Source organism: Dryobates pubescens, chromosome Z, assembly GCF_014839835.1.
Source record: "Dryobates pubescens isolate bDryPub1 chromosome Z, bDryPub1.pri, whole genome shotgun sequence".
In the NCBI taxonomy this organism is placed as follows: domain Eukaryota; kingdom Metazoa; phylum Chordata; class Aves; order Piciformes; family Picidae; genus Dryobates; species Dryobates pubescens.
Window position 1 is genome coordinate 47558980 of NC_071657.1, and position 13511 is coordinate 47572490.

The 13511-nt window shown below is 38.5% G+C and overlaps 1 protein-coding gene across 1 annotated transcript in view; it reads left to right on the top strand.

Annotated features, from left to right (window-relative positions):
• The first annotated feature begins 930 nt into the window (after window positions 1–930).
• BNC2 (basonuclin 2) overlaps window positions 931–13511 on the top strand; it is a 357505-nt gene continuing 344924 nt past the window's right edge. The window contains exons 1-2 of the mRNA XM_054178353.1: window positions 931–953; window positions 1873–2031. Coding sequence (XP_054034328.1) covers window positions 942–953; window positions 1873–2031 — 171 coding nt within the window. The 5' untranslated portion in view covers window positions 931–941. The remainder of the gene's footprint in view (window positions 954–1872; window positions 2032–13511) is intronic.

A 13511-nucleotide genomic window follows, 5' to 3' on the forward strand; every position in this document is an offset into this window, starting at 1 on the left:
AAAATCAGAAATGCCGAGCAGCTACCTGTTTTATATACTTGACCTCTTCTCGATTCTCGTAAGTGCCTGTTGGGTTATCCAAGTGTCCAGTCACACCAAAAGGGAGAATGATGTAAAACGCCCTAGTATTTGTATTTCGTGTCACCTAAAAGTTCTCCCAATGTTCACCTTTTAAAGATCAGGTCCTAATCTTGTATTTATATAAAGGAATGGAGGGAGGCAGTTTTGATAGCACTAGTGACCCTCAGCGCTTTCACGGGCAAGACAGGAAGGATAGCCAGACCAGCTCGGCTCTCGGTACCTTTGCATAAAGCTTGATAGCCCTCTACCATCCTGCCTTTGTCAAGCAACCCATAGGACGCACCACCCCCTCAACGTCGTGCGATGGGGACAAGTGGGACACCGTGAGGGGAAGGGTAACAAAAGATTTCGCAATGGAAGCCTCCAAAAGGGGACTGGCTGCCCGCAGCCCTTCTCCCGCCGAGGCGCTGACCAGGCAGAAACGTCGCGGTGTGCAACGACAGATAACGGCAACGCCTACCCACCGCACCCGCCCGTCAGGCCGAACCCCGGGGCGGGCGGTACGTGCGCGGCCGCGGGAGGGCGCGGAAAGGTCCCCTCCCCCTCCCCGCGCGCTCCCTGAGGCCGCGCGCGGCAGCCGTTGTGTGTCTGCGCACCGAGGGCGGCAGCTCTGCGCTCGGCCGCCGTCGCCGGGGCAGGGTTTCGCTTGACTTGGCTCCGTGTCACACACAGATGTGACTCTTGTCTGTTCCCTGCAAACGTACAACCGTGACGGCTCACCTCCTCCCGCCTCCCTCCCCCCCTCCGCCCCCCCCCTTCCCCCCAACCCGAACCAAAAAAAACCCACCCTTTTACAAAAATTTCTTCGGATCCCACATCGAGCAGCAGCAGCAGCAGCCGCAGCAGAGCCCCGGGAGCTGATGGAGCAATGGGTGGGAAGCGGGAAACCGGCATCACGAGCGAAAACTTTTTATCTGCCTAACTTTTCGCTTCCCTTCTAACGCTCTCTCCGCTCCCCTCCAGCTCCTTACTCCCTCCTCTGGGCTAAGCTTACTTTCCCGCCGTGTCTCTGCCCTCTCCCAGCTCTCCCTCCACCTTTCTCCTCGCCGCCTTCTCGCTCGCTCGCTCCAGCGGCGCCTGGAGCTGATAAGGAAGAGGAGAAGCAGCGAGAGAGACTGCAGCCGCTGTGAAGGGGAACCGGGCAGAGAAGCGGGAAGGGGAACGAGGGAAGAGGGAAGCGAGAGAGGAGGACAGCCCCGCGCGGCGCCGCCGGGCGCCCTCACCACGAAGTTGGCGGCGGCCGCTGGGCGTTTTTGACAGCTGGGCGCGGGCGGCCTCTGCCGCATTCCCCGTCTGGCACAGATAGTTGGGGGCGGGGGAGGGGGCACGGGAGGGGGACGAGACATAGGGGGTTACTTTTTCGCCCCCCGGAGACTGCTCTTTCCCCTTTCCTCTGCCTCCCTGTCTGCCACTCTTGCCCGAGAGCGCGGGGGTAGGAGGAGGTAAAGCAGCCCTCTCAGACCCTCTCGCAGCCTCTCCGCCTCCCCTTCTCCAGCCAAACAACCCAACCACAACAAACCAACCTGTGGAGGCTCTGACCCGAACCTGGGTCCCTCCTCCCATCACTTCCAGCTCTCCGCGGAAAGCTTTCTCTTTTCTTCCTCTTTGCTTGCTCGGGCTGAACTTTGGGGGCTGAAGTTTTGGAAGTCAGTGAGAGGGCGGGGAGGGCGGGGGAGAGAGACTCTTAATTCCTGCTACAGTCTTTTATTTAATTTTATTTTAGTTTTTCAAGCGGGGAGTGTATATATATATGTGTGTGTATATATATGTATATATATATATATATTTTAGTTCAAATCACGGGGAGTGGGGAGTGGGGAAGACGGAGTCGGAGAGAGAGGGAGAAAGAGAGGCACTGAGAGACCAGAGGTAAAAGGAAGGGTGCGGGCACTGCCGCTGAGAGGAGATCGAGAGGCAGGGGGTGCACTTGACAACGAGCATGCAGAGATGGTAAGAAGTTTCCAGCAGCCTTTCGTTTTAATTCTAGCATTTGATTTGATTTGATTAATAAATTGTGTAGTAACACAAGCAGTCCTGCTCGCTATCCGGTGTGTTTCAGCCTTCAAATAAACAAGCAGCCGGGCAAGGCGAAGGAGGATAATAAATAAATCAGCTCTGTGCTGCGTGGATTGGGGGGAAAAATGACTAAGGCTGTGCTAAACTTTGAGTTTAGGGGGTTGAAGTGGGGCGGCCACATGCTTTTTACCGCCTCCTTCCCTCCATTAAGGATGAGAGGGTAGTGTAAGAAAAACGTGTATGCCTATGGAGAAAAGGAGAGTGAAGGTGAACTGGGGTTGACTCGGACATAGAGTGGTCTGTTGTTTTTTTTTTTTTTTTTTGTGTGGGACACCACCTTCTGCTCGGAAGTAAGGTTTACAAACCCGGCAAAGGTAACCTTTGAGAGCGGGGGAAGGAGCTGTGTGTTTGCGTATGAAGCAGCGCCTGAGGCAGGGAGAGGGAAGTGTAAATCCACCTTTCCTCCGTAACTCGTTTTCTTTTTGTTGTGCATGTGCCTGCAGTTTGCACCTCTCCAATCAGCGGCTGTTACCAGAACTTGGAGAGTTACGTTGTTGCCCTAACTAAAAGGGAGAGGGGAACCCCCTAAAAAACTTCGAGCAAGTTTTTGCGCTGTGCAAATGCAGGTCTCCTTTACGGGGTTTTGTAATGCAGCGGATTTTACTTTCACGACCTTTTAATTTAAAAATTAAAAATCAAAATGACAGAGGACTGCATCTGACTAAAGTCTGCCTGTCTGGCTTGAGATGCGAGGAGAGATTAAACAGCTGAGAAGAACAAGCACATTTAGAGCCACGACTAAAGATGCATAATGATAACTATTCATAGTGGACTGACCTCAGTTAGTGACGAACAGTGATCAGCCTTTATTCAATGAAGTAGTATATTTACAGTTGCTCTTTGACTATTGCCCTGTTTTGACTTAGCTTTTGTCACCTCACTCCAAGGATATTCTATATCTGTCTTGTGTGAGATGAATATATATAAAAGCACATGCACACACACGTGCATATATATATGTGTATATAGATATACACATACATATATACACACATGCATGTGTATATACACATACATATGTATATACTGTATTCAAACTATTGATACAATGTATGTGTAAGTAAGAATTTGAGGTGCAAGGTTTGTATTTGTTCCTTCTCTCCCTAATATATCATGTCTTGTTTCAGTGATCAAAGCCAGAATTGGACTGTAGGACATGCAACTGTCAAATGTAGGCAACAATAACAAAACAAAACAAAACAAAACAAAACAAAAAAAAAAAAAAAACAAAAAAAAAAAAAAAGAGGAGGGGGAAAAACCCAGCATGTGCCCAAGACTGTGGTTACAGTAACACTGACAGAAATTAAAGTGGTTTTGAAAGCAGCATGCGATTTATGATGGTTCCCATTTACCCTAGAGTCAAGCTGTTGTAAAATTGATGCACAAAAGACATCATGTAATAATCTGGTGTACCCAGGATTAAAGTGACAATGAGTGTCTTTTTGTGTGTGTGTCTGTACAACAGTTAAAATGGTTTGAAGCTATTTTTAGGTGAGAAATGAAGGCACGATATAACATATTTCTTTTCTCAACCTGTATGCTAACTGTTGAAATATTTTTTAGTGGAAGAGAGTTTCTATTTTTCATTATCTACATAGACAAATTTTAAAGTGGGATAGCGTGTTTTTTTTTGTAGTTTCAGAGTATACAGTTCACAGTTTAAATAATGAGTTCATTTTAGACAGTAATATTTAATAATCCTGATCAGCAAATTAGTACAAGAATACCAAGTTCCTGTAGAAGCATGTGGAACTTTCTGTGCCCTTAAAGATTGTAGTAATTTTTAGTCTGAAGTTTAATGGGGCATATGAGCTCTCTGATACACTGTAATTTCATTTTAACCTGTCCAGTATTAATGAACCATCCAGCTCTATGTATGTTCTGCTTTTAACTCCTAAAGCACATGAATTTTAAAATGGACTCCCTAAGTATTTCAGATGATCCACCTTTGCCTGATGTAGATGCAGGAAAATCTAAATGTAAATAATAAACTAATTCATTATAAGCAAATTCTGAAATTCCTTTTAAAACCCATGGATTATGAAAGTATGCCTTAAGCACACATCTTACATATAACCAAACCCCAATGTTTTGGAATGTTATTTAGTGAAAATACAAGACTGGAATTTTAGGGGAGAAAACTGAGCATGTCTTTAATTACATTGCATTTTTATTATAGAGGTATTTGTGACAGGTGGGTATGGGATTACATTAAAGTAAAAGACAAAAGCAGAGATGACTATTGCTATATTTAAATGTAACTGTTACATTTTGAATTTTCTAGTGAGTTTTTGAGTTCAGTGCTTTACATAACATTTTGTCCTAATCTTGCTTGCTGTCAGAGATGTTTCATGGTTGTGCAATTGCTGCAGTCAAGAATGCCAATTTGCATTCCAGGAGTGTCATTTGATTACTTTTATCTGCACAGCTCGAAGACCAGCCCAGACCTCTCATTTCATCTTGCTATGTCATGAGTCAGTACTATGTCGTCTTTTCAAAAATCTGCCCAATTTAGACAAGAAAGAAAAGTACTTTCATGTTGCAGCCACAGTCCCCTGCTAACTTGTCAGCAGCAGCATATGATTCACTTGGGCCCAGAAGAATGGTACAGAGATGAGGGTTAGGCAGTTCAATAAGCCCATGGACAGGTAGTGTGTGACATCCCAAGAGAGCTTAAGTTAATGAAGAACAGGTCTGCTTAGTTCTTCACACTCTGACCTGGTGCTGTCCCCACAGTTTTCTCATTTGATCTTTCCCAGCAAATTGATCTTTTCAAGTACTTTTTTGCCTTCCAAGTTAGTCCTTGTGGGACTGAAATTAGCAGAGCAACTTAAATTGGATAATACAGCTGTTCAGGAAAGAAGAAATTGGACACTAGCTCATAAAGGGGGGAGGGGAAAGTAAGCTATTCTTTCTGTTGTTACTCAGAATTCCCTTTTTTTTTTTTTTTAAATTTATTTTGAAAACTACAATAGCCATATTAATTTGGAAGTTCCCTTTCTTTCTTGTAGTCTGTATGGGTAGTCCATTGCACACTGTATTAAATGTGCATTACTTCAAGAAATATGCTTGCAGCATAGACTGCAGGTTTGCTTGGTATTTGTGAGTTGAACTTCTTGTTAGAAATGATTTGCTAGTATGTAATGAGGCTTTTACAGTTGTCATAAGACATTTTAAATATCAATTGCACATGCCAACTACATTATTTATAGCCTGCTAAATAACTGTAATTCCATAGTATCCAACATTGAAATGCCGTGGAGATTAAACAATAAAAGCCATTACAAATGGTATGTGTAAATATTATGGTAGGTGAAAATACTGTCAGCAAATTACCACTATCATTACTAGTTTTCTGAAAAACAAGTGTATACAAATAAATTGTTTTCTAACTAAGACACTACTTAACATGTGGATTCTAAAATGTGAGTATAGTATTATCTATTAGTCTTTTTTACATTACATTGCACTTAGTAACTGGAAAGTGGAGGTATGCGTGTATGTGTGTACACACACACATGACTAGGTTGTCAAACAATGTAAGATTTCAAACTAGAATTTGGTAAATAAAGTGTAAGTTAGAAATTATTTAGAAGGTCTTTAGTATGCTGCACAACAATAAGCAGTATTTAACTTTCTGTATTTCATAGCAGATGTTCTCACATATTTTCCATGTCCTTCTAACTTGTAAATTGAAAACACTGCTGAATGAAAACAAGAGCACTTACTCTGAAAGGTAAATACTGCTGTTGCTCTCAGTATTGCTTTTGAAAATGGGAAGGAACTGTAAAGGATCACTGGTCAGTTAAGTTCCTTTAGAGAGCTAGAGGGAGCTTCATAATTTTATTAGATACGCCACAGGTAAGAAACAGGAGAAAAATGTTCTGAGTAAGGGAGAGTCGATTGCTAACTGTTTTTTTTTTTTTTTTTAAGCCAAAGAACTTAGACCTTGAACTTAGACCTTGAACTTAGACCCTGAGGTGGCTTTATTCTGTTCTAGATATACATGTATGTAAGTGTAATTTGTGTCTGACTGCAGATCTTGTCAATTTCAAGTAAAACAGAAATTAGCAACAGCAGTGGAATGACATTAAATCCAAGAAAAATATTGGATTTAATACATCCCTAAATTTATATTTTCCCCTCTTGAAACAGGAGTTTGTCCCAAAGATGGGAGTTTCTGGCAGTGTCCCTCTTAATTTTGTACATTAGACACTGTTGCCAGAATTTGAAGTCTCTTCTTCATTGGACATTTTTCAATGAAACAGTCCTGACTTGAAGGTTTACACAGAGCTTTTGATAATTTGATTTAATGTCTAGTATTAGTATGTTAGGATAAAACATGCATACCTGGAGATACCAGAAGTTTCCTTAAAAATGCAAACCATATAGAGCATATCTGTCACTTGGAAATGTGTATTACTTCCTAATCTAGTCAGGAATTTGTACCTAATTTAGAGGAATTGCATTTAACACAGCTTAATAAAAAGCATATGTTTAAACCTTGTATTCTTTGTCAGTTTCACCTCACCTCAATTCTGATGTATTTGTTCTAAAACCACATTGATCATAATTGCTATTAATAGTTATATGACATCTTTTACAAACATTACTTAGAACAAACTTATTTACCATTTAAGTAAATTATATAATCCACTGAGATAAACAGCCAGATTTGTCTCCTTTATCTCTTGCGCAGTAACTCTCATTATATGCCAATCTAGTGAAAGCCTTTATTTGTTGATTATTAGAATCTTAGTACACTCAGGAGTTCTGCAGTGATTTAATGTGGTAGTTCATTGAGGTTCTCTCATTTTAGACTCTTCCATAGTACCACATATTATAAATATGTATATTTTATACTCCAGACACATGTGCAGATACTCTTTTTTCCCTTATTCCAGGTAAATCAGGGGTTTTGAGAGAGAATTCTTTTCATCTGCAGCATCTGCTTCAGTACTTTTCTCTTGAAATATTTTATATAAAACCCCACAAATTCAGATAATCAGATTTGATTCTGATTTGTTACTTTAGAGAGTTCTTTCTGGGTTTTTTTTGGATATTTGTGGGTTTTGTTTTGTGTTGGGTTTTGTTGTTGTTTTTTTTTTTTCCCATGGAGTTAAAATGTTCTAGAATGTACTTAAATCAGATTTTTGTACGCAATGACAAACAAGTTTTAAAAACATGCTAGGCATTGCAGTTATTTTTAAATTAGGAAAATCAGAATGTCCATAGTGCTGATATGTAAAGAAATCAAAATACTATAACCTAACCACTAAAACAGTCACCGTGGTCTGGTGTTTATCAGTGTTTCTGCAGCATGTTACAATAGGTTACATCTACAGCACTTTTGCATGTAAAACTTAAGCAACTAGGTCTGTTAGGATTTTTCAACTATGGAGAAAGTTCTAGTATGCAAAGCATATTATGAACAGTTATCAGTTCTAAATAAAGTTGAGTGTATGTACAGCACCCATCATTCTGTCAGCTGGCATCACACTGTGTTACTGTTGCAGCTTTATTGTATTTGTCATATATGTGGGTTTTTTTGAACTTCTGATTTGTGCTTTTAGTCAATGCTTTTTAATGTTTAATACAAAGATGCAACAGCAGACAAAAAACATTTCTCCCTTTTTGTGACCTGACATTTGCCAAAATGCCCCACGCTGAAATTTCTTTTCAGTTTTTCTTTTTCTTCCAGCGCCAGACATGTACCCAGACACAAAAGCCTCTGTGTATAGCAAGCTGTTTTAAATATTGTGACTCGACGATGTGCTGTCCTTTCTCTACTTGAGCCAAGGATCTCTGCTCAGTGTCTGTGGATTACCAAGTCCCTTCTTTATTGTACCTCTTGTCAGCTATTCCTATTCATTTAACCTTTCATTAGTGTCTGTGCAGCTTCACTGTCTGGAAAGGCAAGGAAAAACCTAAAGGCCTACTGTCACAGTTATTAGATTTCTTGGTTACATCCCAGCAACCATAAAGGAGTACGAGTCAACACTATTGTCATGCATGCTGCTATCCTGGGGTGCAGCTCTTCTGTGCATGTCAAGGACATGTGCCACATGTTGATAATGCATCCCAGGGATAAATGAACGACATGGGAGATAAACCAAGGCTGGCACTAATGAGCTTTTTAGGAGTTATTGCAAAGACAAACAGTTGTGAAGGAATTTTGCTTAAAATGCTGAAGAGATGAACTTGCATTAAGTGTTGCCAAGGCTTGCTTGTGAGGTACTTGTCAATCATGTTAGTTTCATCTAAGTGCCATTTAAGTGCCATTTACAAGGAGAAAACTGTTTTCTGTGATTAAGAAATATATTGCTCCTCATTTTTAAAGCTGTCCGGATAAAGTGTACTTGAAGAGTCCTCAATAGTGCACTTTTTCTATTTATTAATTTTTTTAATCAAACACAGTGAATCTTCCAAATTACTTGAAAAAAAATCTGCAAATGTAAATTACAATGTATTTTACAATATTGCTGCTCGCCAAGCTTCAAATTCACTTCTGGTGTAAAATCATTGACACAGCTTTGTCTGAGACACAAATTTGGCTGAGAATATCTTGGTGTTTCTTCTACATTTGCCACCCAGGAAGCTAAAATTATTAGTTATGACACTGCTTTCTTTTTCTGCTAAGGCATGTCTTCCACTTAATCTAGTACAATAATTAAATACATTTTGCTTTTAAATTTTCTGTGAAGCCTGTCTTATCTTTATTGTTAACCAAATCAAACTGAATTTTGATCTCTCAGTTTTAACCATAGGAAAAAATACATGTGTGTTTCTGACCTCTTTATAGTTGATGTTAATTAATGCATCTACGATACATTTTCATTAGTACATTCGTAACCATATGATATATAACTTCGTATGGCTTCTGTAAAGATATTTTGGTCAAAACAAAATTAAACCTATATTTTATATATATTAAATATATAATGTGTACAAGGAGCTATTAAATTATAATTTAATAGCTTTTCTTATTTCTTTATAAGGCATAAGAGTCTAATGCTGGTCCTATTGATAGAAAGGTTGAAAGCTGGAGTAAAGTTAAGTTATGTGTAACTGTTGAGTAAAATAGTCACCTCCTTTGCGCTTTCCATATAGCACAGTGTGGGAACTTTAAAGTTGATAAATCTAGTGGGCCACAGGAAAATTCTTACGACTTCCCTGTTTCAGATGCACTGTTTAGATTGACATCTTCAAAAAGTGTGAGTGGTCATCATTTACTAGTTGGAAATCTGGAGTTCTTCTTTATGTTTCTGATAAAAAAAGTGAAGTGTGGCTGCACATTTTATTTGAGTTCAGAATGTTGAAGCCAAAGGGACCAGCAGTGTTGTATCTGATTGTAGGAACAAGTGCCTCCAAAAACAATGTGTTTGAGAGAAAATTCAGAAAAGTTAATATTTTAATTTTTTTTATTGTTCGAACACTGGAGACATTTAATATGCTGATACTGAGTTCCACATTCTTCAAATTAGAAGAGAAGCTCTTATATTTTCTGATTTGAATTAGACAAATATTTAAATTGAACAAAATCCTCAGACATGAGCTGGAACAAATGTAGTAGTGCCTACTTAGTTTAAAAAATCATTCATTACTAGACTGATATTAGCTTTGATGAATCTAAAACTTACTACATGGTTTCCAAATCAAAGATGAAAGGGCCAGTTAGGAATCAAATACATTTTCGTGTTGAAATGTAGCATTTGACATTTAGAAGATGTGCTCAGCATGATGAACCACTTCTCTTTAATGCAATATCCTGGTGATTTTTGCAAGAAAACTTTAGAAATTGAATTGAGGTACAGTAAATACAAGGTAAATTAATTTGGAAGTCCCATTTAGTGACATTTTTTTAACTCAGGGAATTATTTCCCTGAAAGGGTTTTCCCCGCTTTAGTATATCCCAATTGTAATTTCTGAGTAGTTACTTTTGTAGTTGTTTTTGTAGACTGTTATTGGTCAAACTCCTTTGGTTTTGTTGTGGAAGTGTGCCAGTTTTATTAAAGGTTTTGTTACTCCCACCACAGTGAAGTCACCAGTATATTCCTAGTACTAATCAAGTGGACATCTATAACCCATCAGTATGTTTGAACACTTATTATCTACAGTAATTTATAGGCTGCAGTACACTTGCACAGTGCTTTTATACTAATCTGATGCCAGTTATGTTTCTAAAAGCCTACTAATAATAATTAACTTTACAAAATTACATACTGTACAGAATCCTAGAAAGAATCATAAAAAGCGCTTTGTTATTTTGCTGAAGATGCTCAGAATTAGTAAAAATTAGATTAAATAATAATGAAAAAGTACAATTTTCTCTGTGGTAGGCATGACCATATTTCAGCTGCAGATGTATTTTGAGTTGGCTTTTGAGGATGCTTTATTTCTGATGCCCCATGCAGTATGCTACTACAAGCCAGCTGCCAATGTGATTATGTAAATGATGTAAAAAAGCTGAGGAATTTATGTTCTTCAGTACACAAACTGGCATTAAGATTTTGTCTGCACTTTGGTGCAAATATTAAAAAGCAATGTGTGAAAGTGCATGCGTTATATAACTAAAGATCTCTAAAGGATTTTGAGTCGAAGCTGATAAAATCCACACAATAAGACATCAAGAAAGTTATGCAGGAAGAGGAAACAATAGATTAGTGATGTGTGATATATAGGTTTTTACTCCTTTATTTAAAGTGCTTTTTAATGTTTGCTTTTGGAATGCAAGTTACAGTCTTCTCTGTTTCTTCTTGTCTACATGTGACTTGTACTACTTCGCAATGAATCTCATCTATCAGCTGGTATATTTAATGATTCATGGTATTAAATGATTATTCTATAAGCAAGATGTTCTTCAGGTGCTGACTTTACACTCAAAGAGGTTGCTTTTTGGAATGCTGTTGGCTGTATGAGGGAAGCAACAATGTGTGTGAGTTGCTTCATTCTTCGTGATTTGGCTTGGGGTGTCAGAAAGGTGCAAGAAGCTCTTTGCATATTTCCTGAAAATTGATAATTTTTATGAATACTAGAAGTCTTATGATCTTTAGTAAGAGGAAAGAGTCTGTGTAATGCTGGTGATGGCGGGAAAGAAGATGGATGAGCCTGATGGCATAATGCTGAAAGAGCTTGTATTTCTAGTCACCATAGCAGCAGAACAAGAGTCTTGCCTCTTTCCTACTTTGCACACTTTTCCTGTCTTCCATGTTACTTGTATGTGGAATTTCATAGCACATTTCCTATTAAATAGTTCACAGGTGTCTGTAGTATGGTGTTTTGGATAATGTGCGAGTTCTATGCAGCAGCTGTAAGTCACTGAGCTATATAGAGGATTCGTGATAATTTTAGATAAATCTGTGGAACATACAGGCAGTTTATGTCTTCCCAATGTCAAACAGTGAGGGTTAAAAAAAATGCAATTGCTGCCAAACCTATGAAGACTCTAACCACAGTAGACTGAACACTTACAAGGGAGAAGCTCATTGAGTGGTAAAGTCAAGAGAACTGTTTGTGTTTTCACCTTTATGGATTTAAGTCTCAAGGATGTGACATGATTATTTCCCTTCAGGTTTAAACATAATTTGTTTTCAGGATTGTTTTTGCTTTTGTGGTGCTAAGTTCATAACAGAGCAACACAAATTTCTGCGTGTAATGAGCAAAACATGCATATTCCTTTTATTTTACATATTGCAAGAGTGATTTTGATTTAATACTAAAAAATATATTGGGGGGGTGTATGGAAACTGCAGCTACAGTAGAAGAAAGAAACTTTCAGAAATTCTGCTGCAGCTTTCCTCTTTGTATGGGAGTGTTATGTATGTATGTATAGGTACTATATGCATACACTGTATGTCTTATAAATGCATTAACACACATACATGCATGTACCCACATACATAATACACATATAGTACATACATACATACAAATGACTCTGTGTGTGTAGTTCTGGTTCTTAAGTAAAGTAAGACGTAGATCAATCTTATAAAGTGTCTGTGAAAGGGAAGGGACTGCTGGAAAGGAAATCAAATACTGTTCCTCCTTTTAATCTTAGGAGAACATTTTAGAAAACACTGGTTTCTGTTTGAAGTTTTGTATTTCTTATTTTATCTTTGTTTGTCTTCAGCTTTCTTACCTCTTCTGTATATTGCATACAACACAATGTGTCTCCTTTCAGAAATGTATTGCTATCTTACTCTGTGATTTGAGTATGTTCCCATAAGCATTACTTAAACCAAAGCCAGTGTTGTGAACCTGTGTCTTATAAAATATATTACAGTAATAGTAACAGGCCTGCTAACAACTAAGCCTCTGATAGCTCTCTAATTCTGAGAACTGAAGATGACCATGCCAGCTTTTGTAGATATTTTCCCTGAAAAAACAGTTTAGGATTAGATCTATAGAAGAATCCTTGCATTTTTCTCCTAAATGAAGGATCTCCTTCAAGAAGACTGATGACTTCCACTTATGATGACAATACTATGTCTTTTGTCATACATTATAGAAGAAGAATGACCAAAAATGGCCTGCAAAAGAGCATCTTTAATCTATTTATCTTGGGTTCTATTTCTTTTATAAAATACATTGAAGTATATGGTGATTATATTATCATGGGAATTCTCTCACAATATGCAGGCTTAATTAATTACTGTTATGTTGTAGGAAGTACCTCTGTATTTTCTGTAAAAAATCTTCAGGACTGTAAAGATTTTAGGGCCCTGCTGTTCATAAGAAGACAATCTTGGGAAAAAAATGTTTATAACTGGGGCTACTTACAAAATATTGGGAGATATCAGGTGTTGGCAAAATGCGGCAGCAGGATGGGAAAATGCATAGAAAAATTAATTAATAATTTAAAAGTTAATGGAAGCTCAGTTGAAATTAAATCATGTTACTTGGCAGTTAACTTCTTTTATTCATAGAGTTGCAGTGTTGCAAGTCACTGAGACAGGGTTGCAGAATTTCTGAGTCCTGTGTGAACAGACACAGGTGCTGTTTAGCTTAGGTGCTGTTTAATTTAGATTCAGACAAGTTAGAAGTTGGTGTATTTGAAGCATTAGATAGTTCATTGGAAGTATGAGTGTTTTGTTAGAGCGTTTGTGCTGTACTTATTGCTGGCCTTTGGTACTAAAAAAAAAAATCTCTCAATTAACTAGCATCTTGAAATGTCATCCCAGGATATCAAGAAAATGTGTTACAAAATTGAATCATAGGCTTAAAGGCAGATAGCATTCTAGGACCTTCCTCAAATAAAAATATGGAATATGTGTGTCAGTTCAGGATGGAGTGAACAAACTTCATTTGCAGTTTATTTAGAATGAGCTGATGGAACAGTAATGAGTACCAAACTT